General features: G+C 41.3%; 1 protein-coding gene across 1 annotated transcript in view; it reads left to right on the forward strand.

The window, feature by feature from the left end:
• wwox (WW domain containing oxidoreductase) overlaps nt 1–20618 on the forward strand; it is a 91346-nt gene that overhangs the window by 7392 nt on the left and 63336 nt on the right. The window contains exon 6 of the mRNA XM_072434442.1: nt 17619–17725. Within this exon, the coding sequence (XP_072290543.1) occupies nt 17619–17725 (107 nt within the window). The remainder of the gene's footprint in view (nt 1–17618; nt 17726–20618) is intronic.

Below are 20618 nucleotides of genomic sequence, written 5' to 3' on the forward strand. Positions count from 1 at the left end.
ACATCAACAGAACTTATCAGTTTAAATTCAGTTCTGACAATCTCCAGGGAACTCATTTTACATGGACTCTTCATGGGTTTCAGCTTCTTATTCATGGTGGTGAGAGTTTGAGGAATTTTAACCATTCAAAAGACAAAATATTTGTTTTGAATTGTCCATCGCTATGACAACAGTACTATGTTTTCATCACTCTGAAACCCATGGATTTATTGGAACTCTATAGATGTCATTCTTGTATCTTTTTGGTGTTTTTGTGTTCCTGCCACTAGATGGTGCTGTTGTACTTCTCTGTAACATGTCACTGTATCTCTGGGCCGCTTCCTTCCTTCTTTCCCCATCCAGATATCCATCAACATTAGCATCCAGAATGATACACTTAGACTCAACAAATCACTGCTTAATACCCAACATGATTGTATTGAAGTTCATTAGCCGGGTTGAATTGGATGTCATTGTTAACCATTATGAATAGTGGTCCATTTGCACCACGCTAATGCATTCCTTACCATATAATGGCCTGGAAATAAATGCATTTCTTCTTTGCTTTAGTTTAAATTAGGACAAGAGTGGCCATTTGTTTCCACCGGGGGCTTTGTCTGGAACTGATAATGACAGCACGGAGGAAATCAAATAAACATAAAATTGTTAATTAAATACTTTTCCCAATAAATGTCAAAACTGTGTGTAGTTCAATGCAGATATTAAAATAGACTTGAGTAATTGTATGGAATAAATACAAAGTTAATCAACAATTAAATTAAACTAGTTAATGTGTTATGATAACTGTTTTGCACAAAAATCTCAAAAAATAAAAAAATATATGTGATAAATAATGAGCATAATATTTATAATTTTATTTAAAATCTATTCAGATTTTTTTTTATAATCCTCTAACTCATTCTCTGGGCTTTTGTTTTTGGACTGGAAACAATCGTGTTATGGACATTTGTTATCATATATCAGGTTAGGCTTCATTACAACTTAAATATTAGAATTTTTCTAAAATTCTTTGGCAAAAATGAATAGAAAATTAGCAGCGTGTGGTTTCAGTTATGACTCAAATTTAAGCTTTAGAGTGACAAAATCATGGGTTTCTCAAACTCAACGTTCAATTAATACAACTGTTATTTTTGAGCGTAGTGCATTTGATAAATCCGCTCACAGAAAATAACTTGATGACCGAACCATTTTAGTTTTGCACCAAGTTTACAGCGTTCCTGAGGGATTCAAGCGCACATTTCACCTGCAGCCACTGTCTAAAGAGCGGGCCACGTTCACCCCCAAAACTCAAACTTCTCCACTAAAACAACAGCTGCAGGCTTTCCTTCTGGCAGTAAACAATTCAGAAAAATGACCATTAATGACAACACTAACATTACAACATTACACCAGACAAGTAAACTACAAAGAAACAAACTACAGTCACATGAAGATCCGCGCTGTGGCCACTAGAGCGCAGGAGAAGCCCACGTTTCCACCCATCCCAAACTTAATTGTCCGGCCTCACAACTGCTGTTTATCCCACTTCAGAACACATAATGACCAAAACCGTTATCTACACATAACATGCTGTAATTATTTAGCATTCGTTCAAGTCAGCTTTTCTTCAAATCAGAAATACAAACACGCTTCTTGACTGTAACAAATGTGAACAGTTATTAAACCTGCATTAACATAACCTTTGTTTTACTCCGGCTCGTATTAAATATGCGGCGCACATAATTAAGTGCACTGTAATCGTAATTGCCGCTCCTCCACGTGCTCCTTTGACATTCCTCCGGTAAAATGTGGTTATGCCAATTGGTGGGACCCACTTAGCATTTTAATGGCATCAATAGTGTTTTAATCCGAGTGTCAAGGCTATTACCATTTTCTTCGATACTCATTCCGGGGCGCAGGAAATGTGACACTTTTATTAGTAATGCCGCGATATTATTTAATTAGCAAATTTACATCTCAGCCCCTCAATACACACACACACACACACACACACAAGTCTATTTATGCGTGAAATGTAATAGTGTAAATTTGTAACCCACTGGGAGGCGGCGGAGGCAATGCGCTTTGTCTCCGGCCCGGCCCTGCGACATCGGTCTTCCTCTATCCATTTTTTTAATTGTGATAATGGAAATGAATGATTGCCGGGGCTTGTGTTTTGGTCGCTCTCCCCTCTGGTCTTCTCTCCCTTCCCTTCCCTCGCTCCTCGTATAGACCCGGGCCTTGTTCTCCTGGACCCGAGCATTGATTCCTAAGCGACTTTGACCCAGCGCCGAGCCGCCTATCCATCCCCATTACACGGCCTCGCTCCGGCTCTAATTCCCCCTCTATCAACGAACTCGCAGGTTATTTACTGGCCAGGAGTCGCTCGGAACACTTGTCCTTAAAGGGCCGCTTTCTTTAAAATGTGGAGTCGCTCGGGGAGATGGGCGAAGTTTAGACGATGTCGTGAAGGTCGTTTTGAAGATGGGTAAAAGCCGAAGCTCGAATGTCATTGTAGATGTTGTAAACTTTTAGGGTAAAAGGTGATATTTCTGCACTTGTTATTGACATTTCCCTTACTCATCCTTTGTCTGATGATTAAACCTCAACTTATACGTTCAAAGACACATTTCTGTTAATATTGTCTGGTCATCGTTATCGGGATACTCATTATTCATTATTTTCAATATTGCTCACTTCTTGTGGTGATGTTATGATCTTTGTGCTTGCCTCTAAAAATATTACAAAAGTGCTCTGACTTCTGTAAATTTAACGCTGCACAATAATATCTATTGAATCCAATTATCAAATAGAAAAGTCTGAAATTATTTATGTAACAAAGCAAAAACTACAAATCTAATTCTCACTCAATTGTGCCGCCCTTGTGACGTTATTAATTTTTTTTTGAAATGCTTAAAATAATCCTATTTACACCCGACAAATATGTCATAATCACAAATACAATTGCTGACCTTCTGCTCAGAATGAAATGTGAACCCTTTTTTTTCTACATACGCTTTTAAATAAAAAAAAATTATGTGTAGAATATCTATATATATAATACTATAATATGCTAATTTTGACAGTGTAGGAGTGTGTGAAATATGAGCCCGATAATCGCTTATGATTAGGATTTTTGCCATAATCGAGCAGCCATAATTTACACCACAAAAACATCTTGAATATTTCGTATATAATATTTAAATCCATGGCACTCTTAGGAGCACAGTTGTATTATATCACACAGCACACACATCTTTTGCATGTATTAAAGGCATTAAAAGCTAAAATACATAACGACTTTTCATTCAGCAAAGTGGCAGTTACAGACCCAACAAAAAAGTCTTTAATTTTCACATCTTTCATTTATTTGACAAGTTTCTTTAGAATACTTCCCATCACTGCATATACTGTACTTTTGGAGTGAGAGACAGACAGTGGTGGCAGTTTTGTTACTTAAATAAAAGTACAGATAAAAACTGCTTCGATAAAGGTTTGTTAAGTACCCGTTTAAAAGTAAATTTCAAGTATTTCACACAGACTTTGAGAACGGTAAAGTGTATAACGAAGATTTGTGCTGATCTTTGGTCGACAAGAGCAATTCCAGTCAATTTCTTATTTTTTTTCTTGTGAATTTTATGTTTGTATATTTGTTTGCTCAAAGCTCGGGTTGGAAATCAAAACTTACAACGTGAATATGCTGAAAATAACTCCTCAAACCGTATCAAATGTAAAGATTCCTGCTCTCAAATGTAATGAAGTAAAAGTATAAAGTATCCATTGTTAAAATTACTGTAAAAATATATATTTGGATTACATATTAGGCTTTAAACAAACTAAAAAATAAGAGCAAAACTAAAAAAGAGATTTGCTCAAAGTTACATTTTCCACAATCTTTGTCATGCCAAGACAAATGCAGATGCTTTTTACATATTTTTCAAACTTCCCAATTAAATGACACGCAAATAAAAATGCACGATAAAAGAAAACATCGGAGCGTTTTGACATGGTTCGTCAAAAAAGAGCGATGTAACGGTTATCGAACAATATATAAACTCGTACTTTCCTTTCTTTTGCACACATGACATTTCAAATTGCAACTATTTCTGTCGTTAATTTCAAACGTTCAATGCACAAAACCTTTATGACTGCACACTTTTAGCAGAATAAATAACAAATATGTATTCCTTACTTCGTCAAACACACACACAAAGGCCTTTCTCACACTTTACATTACTGTTACATAAACTTGTACTGCATGTTGTTCTGTATTAGATTAAATCCCGTTGCTCCACTCAATCTAAAAAAACACACACAGTATTTTTATTCAGGCACGTGAGGTTAATGCTGGAATAAGGAGCGCAGAGAAGTGATATGTAAAACTTGTCCCCGCTGGTGTTGTAGTGGCGTTCTTATTCATGAAAGACTAACATCGTCCTGCGTTTGTCTTGATCCCGTTGTTGTTGGCGGGATTAGGGACCGGACCGCTGCGTCTCCTCTGTCCCGTCTTTGCGCAGGGAGATCCCCAAGTGTATCGCGGCACAGATTAAAGCCGGAGCCGAGCTTTGTGGCTGATCATTAGATTGAGGTAGATTTGTTAAGCATAACTGCCATCAAATTGACTGCAAAGCCCCGGTATTTACTGCGACTGCTGTTTGCGAATACGCCCGACGCACACGCGGCGGTGCAGTAAACCCAAGCAGAGTGAGGGTGAGGGAGATGCATTATTCATAGTGGGAGGAATTGGATGGATAAAAAGATGTTCCGGGTAATGTGCGCCCGCAGTGGCCTTGTCTTCAAATGGTAGAGTGAGACCTCGTCTTGAGTAAGTCTTGTTTATAGCCACATGAGGGATGTGTTCAGATTGGGCTGTGAGAAGTTCTACAATCCAGCTGCGCTCATTGTTTCTACCATTTACTTGATCTTTAAATAAAAGTTTTTTTTTGCGTAATTGTCCATGTATACTTTTTGACATTAGGGCAGCCATGACCAGACTAGCTGACTATAAAACAACTGTAGTCATGTTTTGTTAAGTGTAATCGTTATGTGAACTATACAGACACTAAAACACATGGAAATACCTTTTATAACAGACGGTGGCATTATTAAATCAAAAAGAATAAACAGTAAAACAGTAAATCAGTAAAACACATAATTTCAACTTTCATTTGTTTAAATTTTTTTTTAAAAAGTCTCAATGTTTGACTAATTGAGAAAATAATCGCTGACTTGTCGACAGACCTATTTGACATTAATGATTTATAGTTTTGGAAAACTAGTTATAAACTTGTACTACAGTTAGTCTTTCACGCTGACGCATTGTGTAACTATTTTGTGTAAAATAACAGCATTGTTAGCTAACAGAGCAGTGAGGCAATTTAATGTTTTTTTCTCTGATGAAGTAAAAATCTATTATATCCTCTTGCTTTAGTCCTGTTTTAGTCCTGTTTTAGTCCTTAATGACGACCCATTTTAGTCTTCACAAAGTTATTCTTTCACTTTGAGGCACACTAACTATTTTGAAGTAGTAAAAACAACAGCCTTGTTCGCTGACAGATCAGTGGTTAGTTTATGATAGACTTAAGTCACGATAATTTCTACATTGACTTGGAACAATATATTTTCGGCCTCAGTATTTATTGTGTGTACATTCGTCATGCACTTGTGGGAAAACTAACTAAATAACTGACTTACCATACTACAGTTTTATTCTACCGTTTATTTGTTGCAGCTTATGTTTTTCTTTTCATGTTTTAAGGATATTGCACATTTAGAAAAATGTTTGACTGGGATTATGTGTACGTGTTATAAAGTAGTTTTAATATGATCATTTATTGTGATATTTTCTGTAGAAATATGCGGCCCATGACCAGTTCAATCGGCTGTATCTGCATTTGTATCCGCTCCTCACGCCTTCTTAAAGTCTTGAGTCTAGATCTGGAGGATTTGTTTAATAGTACATGTTTCGAGTTGATGGAGGTTCCATAATGTCTTCTTTTCTTGTACAGTTCAACAATCTCATGCAGTCAGTGTAACTTTGTCTATTTGAAGGCCAGTTGCCGTTAAAATCCATCTGATTTGATGAGCTGCTCCATAGTGTAAGACTATATAATGTGAGTGAATGATGAAATGTGCCAGCGTGTGTCTAAAAGTGTTCACGCTGTTTCGGCCTCCAGTCCCAGTCAGTTTGGAGAAGCTCAGCACCACAAAATGTACCTGAAACCGCTAGTTTTTAATTGTATTATTCCCCAAGTTCATTTTATCGAAACTGAATCACAGCACATCCAAACCAAAAACAAGAGTTCCATTTCGTCCTAAGTCGAAAGGGAGTGGGTCTGATGAGGAGGCGTAGCTAAGAGGTAGAGTGGAGCAGAGACAGGTGTAGGGAGTGGGTCTGATGAGGAGGCGTGGCTAAGAGGTAGAGTGGAGCAGAGACAGGTGTAGGGAGTGGGTCTGATGAGGAGGCGTGGCTAAGAGGTAGAGTGGAGCAGAGACAGGTGTAGGGAGTGGGTCTGATGAGGAGGCGTGGCTAACAGGTAGAGTGGAGCAGAGACAGGTGTAGGGAGTGGGTCTGATGAGGAGGCGTGGCTAACAGGTAGAGTGGAGCAGAGACAGGTGTAGGGAGTGGGTCTGAGGAGGCGTGGCTAACAGGTAGAGTGGAGCAGAGACTGGTGTAGGGAGTGGGTCTGAGGAGGCGTGGCTAACAGGTAGAGTGGAGCAGAGACTGGTGTAGGGAGTGGGTCTGAGGAGGCGTGGCTAACAGGTAGAGTGGAGCAGAGACTGGTGTAGGGAGTGGGTCTCATGAGGAGGCGTGGCTAACAGGTAGAGTGGAGCAGAGACAGGTGTAGGGAGTGGGTCTGAGGAGGCGTGGCTAACAGGTAGAGTGGAGCAGAGACTGGTGTAGGGAGTGGGTCTCATGAGGAGGCGTGGCTAAGCGGTAAAGTGGAGCAGAGACTGGTATAGGGAGTGGGTCTGATGAGGAGGCGTGGCTAACAGGTAGAGTGGAGCAGAGACTGGTGTAGGGAGTGGGTCTGATGAGGAGGCGTGGCTAAGCGGTAAAGTGGAGCAGAGACTGGTATAGGGAGTGGGTCTGATGAGGAGGCGTGGCTAACAGGTAGAGTGGAGCAGAGACTGGTGTAGGGAGTGGGTCTGATGAGGAGGCGTGGCTAACAGGTAGAGTGGAGCAGAGACTGGTGTAGGGAGTGGGTCTGATGAGGAGGCGTGGCTAAGAGGTAAAGTGGAGCAGAGACAGGTGTAGGGAGTGGGTCTGATGAGGAGGCGTGGCTAACAGGTAGAGTGGAGCAGAGACAGGTGTAGGGAGTGGGTCTGATGAGGAGGCGTGGCTAACAGGTAGAGTGGAGCAGAGACAGGTGTAGGGAGTGGGTCTGATGAGGAGGCGTGGCTAACAGGTAGAGTGGAGCAGAGACAGGTGTAGGGAGTGGGTCTGATGAGGAGGCGTGGCTAACAGGTAGAGTGGAGCAGACTGTGACACATGAGTGGGGTGGTAATCTCATTCGTCTTCCAGTTCATTTTTAATACCTTTTTGTTTAGTCTTTTCTTTGAGTCTTGCTTTTGTCCTGGTGTTATCCCTAGTTTAGTCTAGTTTAGTCCTGTTTTAGTTCTTTTTGAAGACCTGTTATTAGTCCTTGGTGAATACCTTTTTTAGTCCTTCGTGAATACCTGTTTCAGTCTTGCTTGAGTATAGCTTTAGTTCTGGTTTTGTCCCTAGTTTAGTCAGTTTATTCTTGTCAATCCAACAGGAATTTGTTAAAACGTTAAAATATATTAGTCGAGGTCAAAACAAAGCAATACAACAATAACGATACCCAGCGTTAATCAAATTTGCATATCTTCAAAACAAGATTCACGATATTATCCACTTTTTATTTTCAGTCTGCCTGCACACTGTGCACACTGTTTGGTTACTAATCTCTACAAAACTAGTTCAGGTACTTTTCTACATTGTCCAGTCCACTCCTCCTCCTCTACCTCCTCCTCCTCCCAGCGTCCTCCTCCTCCCAGCGTCCTCCTGTCTTCCGTAAGCAAATCGAAGGAGAGTTTTATTTTAAACTGGCACCTCTGATGAATGTGTTTATCGGCTACGTAATGAGAAGCAGTTCTGGTTGGTTAGCCAAATTATTCAACTTTATTAACCTTGAATGAAATTTGCTATGCACGCCCAAACCGGTGCAACGTGCGTGCTTGGGGGGCCAGAAGGGTTCAATAATGATTACAACGCTAATATAATAGAAGCTGCATACTCAGTTAGAGGCCGGGATACGTATGTGCTTAGGCTGTAGGTAAAATAAAACGAAAGGGCACAGGGTTATTGTGTGTGCGCGGCGAGTTTATAGGCCTATCCAGTTTGCAGTGCACTTGATGAAGGGGTAACAGAAGAAGTGTCACTGTGGTGCAAGGAAATAATTTTGAGCGATTACAATCAAATGAAATCAAACACTCTCTCACTGGCAATTATTTCTATGTCCACTGCATTTGATTTTTCTCACAAAGCTTAAAAACACTAATGACTGAAGCAGAGACTTATACCCAACTTAAATATCCTTTTTCACACGAATGAAACCATTACCATTTTAAATAAGATAAGTTGAAAAAACTAAATATTGAATTAAGTAGTATTTATCTTGTTTTGAATTATATTTTTGACTGCCTTGAAATAATTGCCAATTGGACACGCAAACTAAATTTTAGTTTGACTTCAAATCAGAAAAAGATGAGGATTTTCTAACTTGAAATTAAAAAACTACTGCACAAACTACTGTATTCTATTTGCAAATCTCAGTTTAAAAATGTTAAATTATACATAAATCAAGAATTAAAAAAGTTCAAAAGTGAACTGACTATATACTTGTCTGTCTTAAAAAAAATATTTGCCAATGGAAAAAGCACAACATTTTGTTTTGCATACTGTAAAATAAGAAAAAGCCTTCTATTGACAAATCATTCATATATATATATATATATATATATATATATATATATATATTACAGTTTTAAAAAAAATACTTAATACTACTTAATTAAATCACTTTATTTTATTTAATATGGTCATTTTTTCCTGTTCAGTCATTTATATCTTGAATCATACCGTTATCACAAATGTTCTCTTGTGCATCGAGATAAAATGTTTGTCATATCGCCCTGCTCTCATTTACGAGATACTTTGATAAATATTCCATCCCTGGGTATAAACGATGTAGAAGAGTACCTGACGGATTAGCTTGTTGTGCATGTTTTGAAGTTTTGCACCAACATACGGTTATGTATGACGCCTTGTGGGAGAGCTTACACCAAAACAGGTTCACTCTCCACTTTATTATACCCAAGCGCAAACTTTAAAGCTACTACATCGCTTCCCACTTAAAATACGCCGTCACTATTTAGATACTTAATGGGCAGCAGTAAATTGTGTTAATTAGATGGTAAAAAGCCAGTGAAAGGGAGAGTGTGGCTGTGCGGATGAGCAATGGGTCGGGAACGACGCATCTGAACGTGTCTCATTTTCAGATGTTTTTTTTTTTGTTCCAAGCAGAGGATAATTGGTTCAAATCTTACCTGAAGCACTCATTGTACCCTGGGTTGATAACTGGATTGCAACAGGAAGGGCATCCGCTGTAAACATCTCCACAGACAAATTCTACTGCAGAAATATGTGGCCTGAGTTGTTCCTGTGTTTGCACTAACAACAGCATTGATCTGTTAAAGAAAATCACATTACTATAATTAGCTGTGCTGCTATTATTCCTTTTTAATAAGGTTCACTTCCCATTGTGGCCAGCAGAGGGCTTAAAAAAGTGTTTAATTAGTGTGAAAATAAGCTGAAAGTGAACCCTTTTTGCATTTGGAGGCAGGAAATATATTGAAAAAATATTAATATTGTAATTGATGATTTGGAAGTTTGCAAATTAAGAATATTGAGTATATTGTCTTTAAATAAATCTATTAAAGATGACTTTAAAAAGAGAGAAACGTCTGCGTAATCTCCCAAACAAGGATACAAAGTCATATTTCTGTACTTTTGTTGTAAATCTTATGGTCCATTCATGTTTTGTGTGATATTTACTGGCACCATGTATTCTGGATGCATTGTGAAAATATCGTTTGAAACAAATATTGAGATTATTCTTCTTATGCCACTACATAATTTTGTGTTCTAAGACATGAACAGTAAATCCTGTGTCTTCCTTAAAGCCAAGTTATATCATTCATATTCCTGTACTGCTCCCATGCTTTTTGTGCATAATTTCATTTGTGGCCACTGATAGGATTACTGAAAAACCCACAAGTCTTAGAACAATCCAAATCGACTCCTGTTTGGCCAATTGTATAACACAGAGCTTATTTGAGTTAAATGGCTGTTTGGATGCAGATCAGGAGGTAAAGAGAAGGCAAATAAACACGTTTAGCGACCCGGGTGGTAATGATCTTATTACACTGAGCCAATACACCTGTGTACGGGGGGATCCGGAGAGGGGCGGCGGGCCAGCCACGACAAACAAAGCGTGAAATCACTAAATCACACTCATTATTGTGGATATCACAGGGGCCAGGATCCTAATGTACCATGAAGAGCATTCACTGCTTAATAGATATTTTTCCCCCCACATTTTTGTATGTATTTTTATACATTACACCGAAGTACATTTTGAACAAGCTATTTAGGCGTCGTGTTCTACAGAGGCAGAATATATGTTTATTGTTGCTGCAGAATTAACATGTAAACTACCAAGCTTTCTACTTTGTCTGAGCTGAAGTTGTGCAGATTTGTTCAAGATAACTAAGCGTCTAACAGTTCCCAAAACAACAAAGACAGAAAATTGCAATGAATTGGCCAGTGTTTATCTGAAGGTCTTCCAATAAAACATATCTAGCATATCTCAGGGCATCACGGAGCCAGAGGTGCAGTTACAGTACTGTAAAGTACAGTTACATTTACTTAGTTAGGCCATGTTGAATAATTTTATAGCGCTGGTCAACTTATCATTCGTCCCAGGGGACAAATAACGCATTGCGCGACGCATCTGCATTAACATTTTAGGTCCTCAGGTCCTGCAGGAGTGATCCTATACTGCCTTTTATTTATTGGTTTGCCTCTGTCAGCGCCACTGGCCTGGCCACCTCTCATGTCGTTCTCCATCATGGTGTGGCTTCATGTTAAATTTGACCTGTGCTTTGCATTCTGGGACATAAACACGCTCAGCAGCGTAATCACAACAAACATGGCGGCGCTCGTGTCCCCCGCATGTTCCCCCAGCTTGCCTTCGCTACCAAAATAAAGGATAACTGCGTACAAAAGGTCGCTTGAAATATCTTAATCTGGAGATTTAGTCTCATGATCGGGTTGATAGAGATGTTTTCCGTCATTGACTGTTGAAGCCTGACCCCTGGACTGGTGAAGCCTGACCCCTGGACTGGTGAAGCCTGACCCCTGGACTGTTGAAGCCTGACCCCTGGAAGCTTGACCCCTGGACTGTTGAAGCCTGACCCCTGGACTGTTGAAGCCTGACCCCTGGACTGTTGAAGCCTGACCCCTGGACTGTTGAAGCCTGACCTGTTGAAGCCTGACCCCTGACCTGTTGAAGCCTGACCCCTGGACTGTTGAAGCCTGACCCCTGGACTGTTGAAGCCTGACCCCTGGCAATTACTCAGAGTAAAAAAAATGCGACAATTTGGATCTTTTTTTTGCCTTCAAAGTAAAAAAAAATAAGAATTTACCTACCGACGGACCCACTTGAAAAATTTTGGGTCGGGTTACAGCAAACATACAATTTATTTGGGGCAGCCTTACATTTGCCTTTCAGAATAGAACAACATACCTTTATCCTACCACAACTACTATTTAGTTTGAAGTAACAATGTAAAATGTTTCGGTTCCTCCTCCCGCTGCCAGTAATTCTACAGGGACAAAAGTGTTTTGTGATCTCTTCTTGTGTCTGTTCTTTGGCAATACTAGAATATATGCACTATTTTATGTTTTGTCAGTCCTATTACATTAACTCAAGTCATTTTTAAATACATTTTACACCCAACTGTTTCTCTACAGTATTAGTTTCTCAAAATACCTTTTACTCATTTTGGCTACTACTTTTTGCATCATACATATTTGGGCTACTCTACTCACTGTTTGCACTCACATTTGGTTCACCCTTGGTCTTGGGTCAGTCCTTGCCCTCACCAGTGCATTCTGTCATTATGTCCTCAAGCAAGACACTTAACCACCTTTGTGAGTGAATTGGAGAGTAGTTGATGCGAGTACCCAATGGAAGTAGAAATAGTAGTAGTAGTAGTAGTAGTAGTGCTATAGTATATGAGTGATGTTTTTGCATTTTTATCTGTTGCAAGATTCTTTCAGCATTGTTTAACAGTGTTTTAAATTGGGATAGGGCAGGACCAGTGAAAATTTTAATCCGCAGATATTGTGTGTGGTTGGATTAGAGGTGGGACATATATCGACAAATCAATATCATAATGGTTGAGATTTTCAAACGTTGTGCTTCGCTGGTAAGGTAAGGTTTGTCTCCGTATGGAAATGTGTCCTCTGCATTTGACCCATCCCCCAATACCACTGGGGTGCGATCGGGGACCCATCTCCAGCTTTTGGTGCAGTGGTTAAGAGCGTTGCACATGTGTGCTTGCTGCCATCGTGGTGTTGTGGGTTCAAGGCTGATCGTCTATCCCACCTCCCGCCCCTTTCACGCTGTGACTGTCCAATCAAATCAAGCCTTCGGGCCAAAAAAGATAAAAAAAAGAGTTAATTATGAATACTATCACAAATCACAGCAGAAAGAGACAGAAATGTCTACTGTGATCTTCCAAAAAGGATAAAATGACATTTTGCCCTTTTGTGGTTAATTTTATGGTCCATTCCTGTTTTGTGCGACACTTGAACCTCATTTACAGAACATTTTGGCACATTCCTGATGCATCGGGAAAAAGATCGTCTGAATATCATCATCAAGACTATGTAAATAAAAATATTCATTTGAGACCTATTGAGTACATGGACCTAGTTACTGATATATAACTGTTGGGTTCACTTGTGGCAAATGCAGAACAACCCACACACAAGTTCTGCTTCTTGTCCCTCGGTCTGAAACTACCAACAGTCAAACTCTACACTTGTTGTTTTCCGGGCGTCTCTTGGCTTGTAAAACAGCTTGTGGCTCGTGCAGAGGAATTCCCCCTTTTTTCCTGTGACCCTCGTCATGTTCCGCCGTGGCAGTACAACTCACTTACAGGCTGCCTGCGTTGTACACCTGACCAGAAACCCATTTGAGCAGCGCCCTCTCCGTCTGCAACACGGGCGAGAGGGCCGGGAGAGCGCCATTCCACTCTCGTTATTTCACAATTAATGTCAAGCCCTTGTTATGTGTCATGGCAAACACAAGGCTGCTGCACGCCTGCCATTGTCGCTGCCATATTCTAATTTGTTCTCCATTATGGAAAACACTGGCGTCGATTAATTTCACTTTCATGCTTTGTACACACAACAAGTGAGGGGGAGAGTGTTGTTGTTTACAGCTAGGCGGACCCGTTGTTAAATGTAAGAATAAAAGTGACAGAATGCTTTGGTCTATTTTTAGCGTTTTCAGTTGATTTGCCCTGGTGAATTGTTGTAGTTGTGTTATTTTAAGTGGAGATTGGTGGTGAAATGTATGTTTTTTCTGTTGTTACCAAAATATTAGACGTGTGAAGGAATGTGAGTCAAGCGTCTTAGCCAAGGACACATTTATCAATAGGTTTGCGCAGGAATCAAACGCATGAACCACTGAACCACTACCAGAACTTAGCCAGGACTAAACCCGCAGATGCGTTCAGCTTGGTGACACGGGAACATTGTCGATTTGTGTGAAAATACATCATCAAACTGGATTGGAAGTACAAACCTAATATAAATTAGTTTTGTGTATTGTGCCTGAATAATGCTTTTTACCTAAAAAGCTTATGCAAAATAATTGCAGATGCTTTTTCTCTTTTCTATTCACCTCTCTGCTCTGCTGAAGCTGGCACTGTGTTAAAGGACACATCAGCAGATTTTTACCATCTAAAAACATTGCTAAGGCTCAGAGAATAGACTTTAAAGCAGCTCTGCTTTTGCACAAGTCTCTCCATGGCCTAGCACCAAAGTACATCTCATCATGTTAGTGCCATATGAACCATCTCGGACTCTGAGGACCTCAGGGACCGGCCTCTTTTTGGTGCCATAGTCAGAACTAAATATGGACCGGCCTCCTGCTGGTGCCCAGAGTCAGAACTAAATATGGACTGGCCTCCTGCTGGTGCCCAGGGTCAGAAATAAACATGGACCGGCCTCCTGCTGGTGCCCAGGTTCAGGACTAAACATGGACTGGCCTCCTGCTGGTGCCTAGAGTCAGAACTAAACATGGACCGGCCTCCTGCTGGTGCCAGAGTCAGGACTAAACATGGACCGGCCTCCTGCTGGTGCCCAGAGCCCAAAGTCAGGACTAAACATGGACCGGCCTCCTGCTGGTGCCCAGAGTCAGGACTAAACATGGACCGGCCTCCTGTTGGTGCCCAGAGTCAGAACTAAATATGGACTGGCCTCCTGCTGGTGCCCAGGGTCAGAACTAAATATGGACTGGCCTCCTGCTGGTGCCAGAGTCAGGACTAAACATGGACCGGCCTCCTGCTGGTGCCTAGAGTCAGAACTAAACATGGACCGGCCTCCTGCTGGTGCCAGAGTCAGAACTAAACATGGACCGGCCTCCTGCTGGTGCCAGAGTCAGGACTAAACATGGACCGGCCTCCTGCTGGTGCCCAGAGCCCAAAGTCAGGACTAAACATGGACCGGCCTCCTGCTGGTGCCCAGAGTCAGAACTAAGTATGGACCGGCCTCCTGCTGGTGCCCAGAGTCAGAACTAAATATGGACTGGCCTCCTGCTGGTGCCCAGAGTCAGAACTAAATATGGACCGGCCTCCTGCCGGTGCCAGAGTCAGGACTAAACATGGACCGGCCTCCTGCTGGTGCCCAGAGTCAGAACTAAATATGGACTGGCCTCCTGCTGGTGCCCAGGGTCAGAACTAAATATGGACCGGCCTCCTGCTGGTGCCCAGGTTCAGGACTAAACATGGACCGGCCTCCTGCTGGTGCCAGAGTCAGGACTAAACATGGACCGGCCTCCTGCTGGTGCCTAGAGTCAGAACTAAACATGGACCGGCCTCCTGCTGGTGCCAGAGTCAGGACTAAACATGGACCGGCCTCCTGCTGGTGCCCAGAGTCAGGACTAAACATGGACCGGCCTCCTGCTGGTGCCCAGAGTCAGGACTAAACATGGACCGGCCTCCTGCTGGTGCCCAGGTTCAGGACTAAACATGGACCGGCCTCCTGCTGGTGCCAGAGTCAGGACTAAACATGGACCGGCCTCCTGCTGGTGCCTAGAGTCAGAACTAAACATGGACCGGCCTCCTGCTGGTGCCAGAGTCAGGACTAAACATGGACCGGCCTCCTGCTGGTGCCCAGAGCCCAAAGTCAGGACTAAACATGGACCGGCCTCCTGCTGGTGCCCAGAGCCCAAAGTCAGGACTAAACATGGACCGGCCTCCTGCTGGTGCCCAGAGTCAGGACTAAACATGGACCGGCCTCCTGTTGGTGCCCAGAGTCAGGACTAAACATGGACCGGGCCTCCTGCTGGTGCCAGAGTCAGGACTAAACATGGACCGGCCTCCTGCTGGTGCCAGAGTCAGGACTAAACATGGACCGGCCTCCTGCTGGTGCCAGAGTCAGGACTAAACATGGACCGGCCTCCTGCTGGTGCCAGAGTCAGGACTAAACATGGGAAATCTGTGTTTTATGCAGCTAAAATCTGGTACAGTCTTCCTGAAGATGTGAGACAGGTTCTACAATGACAATGTTCAAATCCATGCTAAAAACGTTTTTTTGTAGCTGTGTGTCTGACTGAAAGGATTTGCACTCTTCTCTTTTAGGCCTTCATCTGTTTTGTGAAGCACTTTGGATTGCCCTGTGTATGAATTGTGCTACAAATAAACTTTCCTTGCCTATACAAATATGCAGCTGCAGAAAGCAACACTTTATTATTGAAGATCTAATGAGTAAAATAAGTCACTTTATTCAACCCTCTACAGCTCAGATGTTTTTGTTCTACAAAAATAAAAATATTTTACACACAATAAATAATTAACCCACCAAAATATTGCTCCAGCTTATTATTTATTGAACTATAAATCGATATAGTAATTATCTTCTTATCGCTCGTCAAAAAATGCCAGGAGTTACACCCTCAGTTTCAAGTTTCCCAGAATGTTGACGTCAAAGGTAGAAATCCGGAAGTCTCTATAATCCATAAATCATCATCATCGGAAGTATGAGCATTTCTTCCGTCAAACCATTTTCATTCAAACGTGCCTAGATTAGCATGTCGATGGCAAGCTAGCTTTTGTTTATTTGCCCTTGGTAATTCCCCCGTTGTGTGGTTTTCTATGCAAAGACTATTACATTCAGAAACATGAGATGCCAAAATAAAGGTACTCAAGAGCATATTTAAAGGCCAATAACAATAAAAGAATGCATAATATGTGTCCTTTAATATATGACGAAGCCTGCTCTACAGGACAGAGTCCTTGGCCCGCTCCTGTCCCGTTGTTTTTATTTTCATTTCGTGCCGCGAGCCAAATGATCTGTGCTCAGTGTCGCCGTCCCCTCCATTAGACCTAATAAGGTGTCATATAATTTAATTCCATGCTTGGCTTGTCGTAAAGCCCCCCTCCCAATCCTACAGCCATTTTGACTTTTAATAGATATTAGTCTCTGACACTCTCCTCACAATTAGCCCTCCCAGCTTTGCGTTTTAATGAAAATCAGATTAAGACATATAATATAATTACGCTTGGTTTTAATCCGTTCCTTAATATAGTCCTAGTTTTGAGGGTCTTTCACAGCGCTATAGGTATAAATGTCTGTTACATCGCGGCCTGTATTTAGCCGTGACTAAAACGGGCAGGATCTAAAGGATGGTAAATGTCAAAGGGAATAGAAATATTTCTAAGGAAAAAAAAAGTTAATCTTGTGAATTAATTCCACCGACGGCTGTAAATGACCCATTTAGACTTTAGATTTAAGAGGACTTCTCTCTGTCTAACATCTATAGTTTTGTCATTTTTATCAAGAGCCGCGGAGCCGCTGATAAAATGTTAGAGAGCTTGTTTCTTATCGTGGCGTATTTCTGTGAAATGTAGCACGTCAAAGTTGTGTTTTTAATGTTACGTCTGTCAAATGTTCACTGACTCCATGTTATGAGCCATGTTGTTTCTAATTCATTCCGTCACTCTAATTAGTGGTAATTAACGAGCAGCGAGTGACCTCCTTCTGCCCGGCGTTTAAAGTGCGCAAAGCTGGGATCTCAAACTTTATCTCAAAACGTCTCCAACTAATAATTCAATCGGTTTCATCACTTCTGAGGGAAATGATTAACTGTGAGACTACTGGGTTACTCAATGAAAGAAATTATATGGAAAATTGATAGGCCCTTGCACCACCCCAGCCCCCCGCGCCTCCACCCGTTTAGACCCCACGCCTGAAATCAAAGTTCTCTTTAGAGAAACTCATCTTTGAACTGCACTTTTTAATCTGGTGTGTCTTGTAGGCTTTGAGACGGCCAGGTCCCTGGCGCTGCATGGGGCCCATGTGATCCTGGCGTGTCGAAACCTGACGCGGGGAAACAAAGCGGCCGGCCTCATACAGGACGAGTGGGTAAGGAACTGTGTAATCACTCTCTCCTCAAACAGGCTCTTCTGTTCAGACGGGAGGAAAGTGATGTGTCTGCCCTTTTTCACATATGTTTACTCAATGGGTATTTGACTTTGAAGTACTTACTGTATGCACCTCTATTATTGATATTATTATTATCATCAAAGGTGGATGTATTATGCTAAATGGACTTACCTGGGATTTAAACCATGTTATATCATTCATCATTAATTTACACAAAGTTGTATTTTGATTGATTCAAGCATGTTTGAGTAATCCTGTATTTGAGTACTTTCACTTAGCCTCTATCTATATATGAGGTAGTTTATGTAGTTTAGGTTTTTAAGTTTGAAAAAATTTGTGCATGTATGTTTTTGGAATATTGACATTTTAGCTGCAATATAATTACTGCCCAAATGCAGTAAACAGTGCAAACACTAAGTGTGACTCATGCTCACTATGGTTGAAGGTTCAATCCCCACTTCCTACAATGCTGTTGGGCCACACTCCTGCACCTCGCTGTGTTAGTGTTATTGATGGTTGTTGGAAAGATCGTCGTGAATAAGTAACAGATAAATTGTCTAGAGTCTAGTAAGTGTGGGACCAGCTTGTCACAAGATTGTGGTGAGATTTTTGTGTTTACATTTGGCATGGACAAAAAAATGCTAAGTTACACCTTAGAAGGGATGGTCTGATATCCAATGTCTAGCTTTCTGCTGTGGCCGATAACCAATATTTATTTATTTAGATTTCATACAAAGTCCCACAAATTTATCTTAGTTAAAGTAAGTATCACAAACTAACTTTTCACTTCAGTAAAAATAATTTGAACATTTTTATTTTTTCAGGGATTTAAATAATTGGTTATAATTGTGGAAACATACATTGTAGCCTAATAGCTCATTTATTTCCATTGTTACTCTGTTGCACTGAGGATGAACTGGGAATGACACATTGGCCCAAAAATATTGGTGCCGAAACCAATATTGATGAAAACGTCCCTATTAAGGTGTAGTGCCAAAATAACAGTGCTCTAAAAATGACAACAAAAATATTATGGTAAATAAAATGGAAAAAATAATTGTGTGACCAAGATTGTGAACTTAACACAATGTATGTATTGTAATTTATGTCAAAATCTCCTCTGTTCTCCTTCTCGTAGACCCAGTCTCTTAACTCGTCTAAAAAAGTGTGGTATAAATGGCGCAGAAGGGAGATTGTGAGCGGCGAGAGCGTGCGAGGGCATCTGATAATTACCTGAGATTATTGCTGTAATATCGCTGCACTGGTGACGCGTCTCCAGATTTACGAGTGTGGGAAAATAAACAAGTGAAATGTGGCCGCTGGAGCAGAAAGAATAAGCCATTAGCACTGGCTTGATTACAGCGAGCAGGACTTGAAGGAGGAGAGTGAGTGCTCGCTGCTGATACGGCGCCAGTGAGAGGGGGGGGGCAGTGAGAAGGGGGGAGGGAAGGGAGCCAGAAGAGATCCGCAGTGTTAAAACTCACCCAAGTCTCTAATTGAAGTATGCCCCTGGGGCTGTCAGTGCGGCGCGCCTCTGTGAAATCCACTGTACCAATCTATTAATGTGGCCGCTGTGTGTAAACGAGTGCGGAGGAGCTCTGATCCAGATACACGCCTTTGGAAACAAATTGATTGTTCCAGCTTCACCTGTCAGAGGGCTGTCCAACACACAGTCACACACAAAAAAGAACTCTCTCTTAAGGCTAAGTGATTGTTGAGCTCTTTTGTGAGACTTCACGGGGCTTGGAAAGTTGTTCAGCTCAGGTTGCTGCATATTTAAGGATTTGAAACATCCCGGGCCATTGTTAATTTACCTATAAACGGCTCAATCAAACTGGTTCTGCTTCTTGTCACAGAAGCTGCTTCCTGTGCATGGGTCCTGTTTCCTGACTGTTTTCTTCACTATTTTGGACTATTGATCCACTAAAATCAAAAGAAAACCCTATGATGCTTGTTGACTTAAATGTTCACAACAAAAAGAGCCCCGTGGAACATCACAAAAGGGCTTTTTGCATCACAATACAGTGTCCCCGTCCAGTTATGACACTAGGGATTAGATGAGACACAATATCCATGAGACACAACACAAGATTTTGTCCATGAGAACTAGACAAGATTAGATTTTGACATTATTTTTGACATAATCTGTTATAATTGTGCCATTCAGTTCCCAATTTTTTGCTGTCATTGTAACGCTGACAAATCTAAGCATTTGGGGGAAATCTCACAAGCTCATTCTTCACATGTGAATGTATTTTAACTGTAATTATAACAGTCCTAACACAAACCCTTGGTAATTACTATACATGTATAAGCTGTCTAAATATAACTTTACCATTTTGATCAGGTCATTGTGTCTTATCACCAGTGTGACTTGGTGCCATTTTAACTGAACTTGCTCCAGTCAGATTTAGATTCTAAAATGTTGGCCGGTATTTTTAAGGAAATTGTCCAATGTTCTAGGCTAATGACTAAAGGCCACAATATGAGAATAAATCTTTCCGCGGGCGACATTATTAATAGATTGAGGAGAAGAATAGCGAGCAGGATTAATCTGGAAGATGATGGATGAACTCCGCTTGCCTTCCCATGCTCTCGTGCTAAGGTCATTCTGATAAGCGCACATGTTTTGGAGTCTCTCTGTACGAATGATTCCTGGAGTTCCCCTCTCCGCTGCCAGGAGTGGAAGCCCTGTCCCGATTGCCTGCGACCTTTCACCGCCAACTACCTGCTTATGATAAGTGCAAACTGTCTTTCTGTTTCACTCTATGTTCTGACTGGTTGTGGATGGATGATAGAGAGGTCAGCGGTCACATTCTTCCCAGCCAATCACACTCCAGGATCTCGAGCTCACACTAGCCTTGCTGTAGAG

The sequence above is a fragment of the Eucyclogobius newberryi genome, unplaced genomic scaffold, assembly GCF_026437365.1.
Source record: "Eucyclogobius newberryi isolate DKJ021-1_F unplaced genomic scaffold, fEucNew1.0.hap1 SCAF_7, whole genome shotgun sequence".
Classification (NCBI taxonomy): Eukaryota; Metazoa; Chordata; class Actinopteri; order Gobiiformes; family Gobiidae; genus Eucyclogobius; species Eucyclogobius newberryi.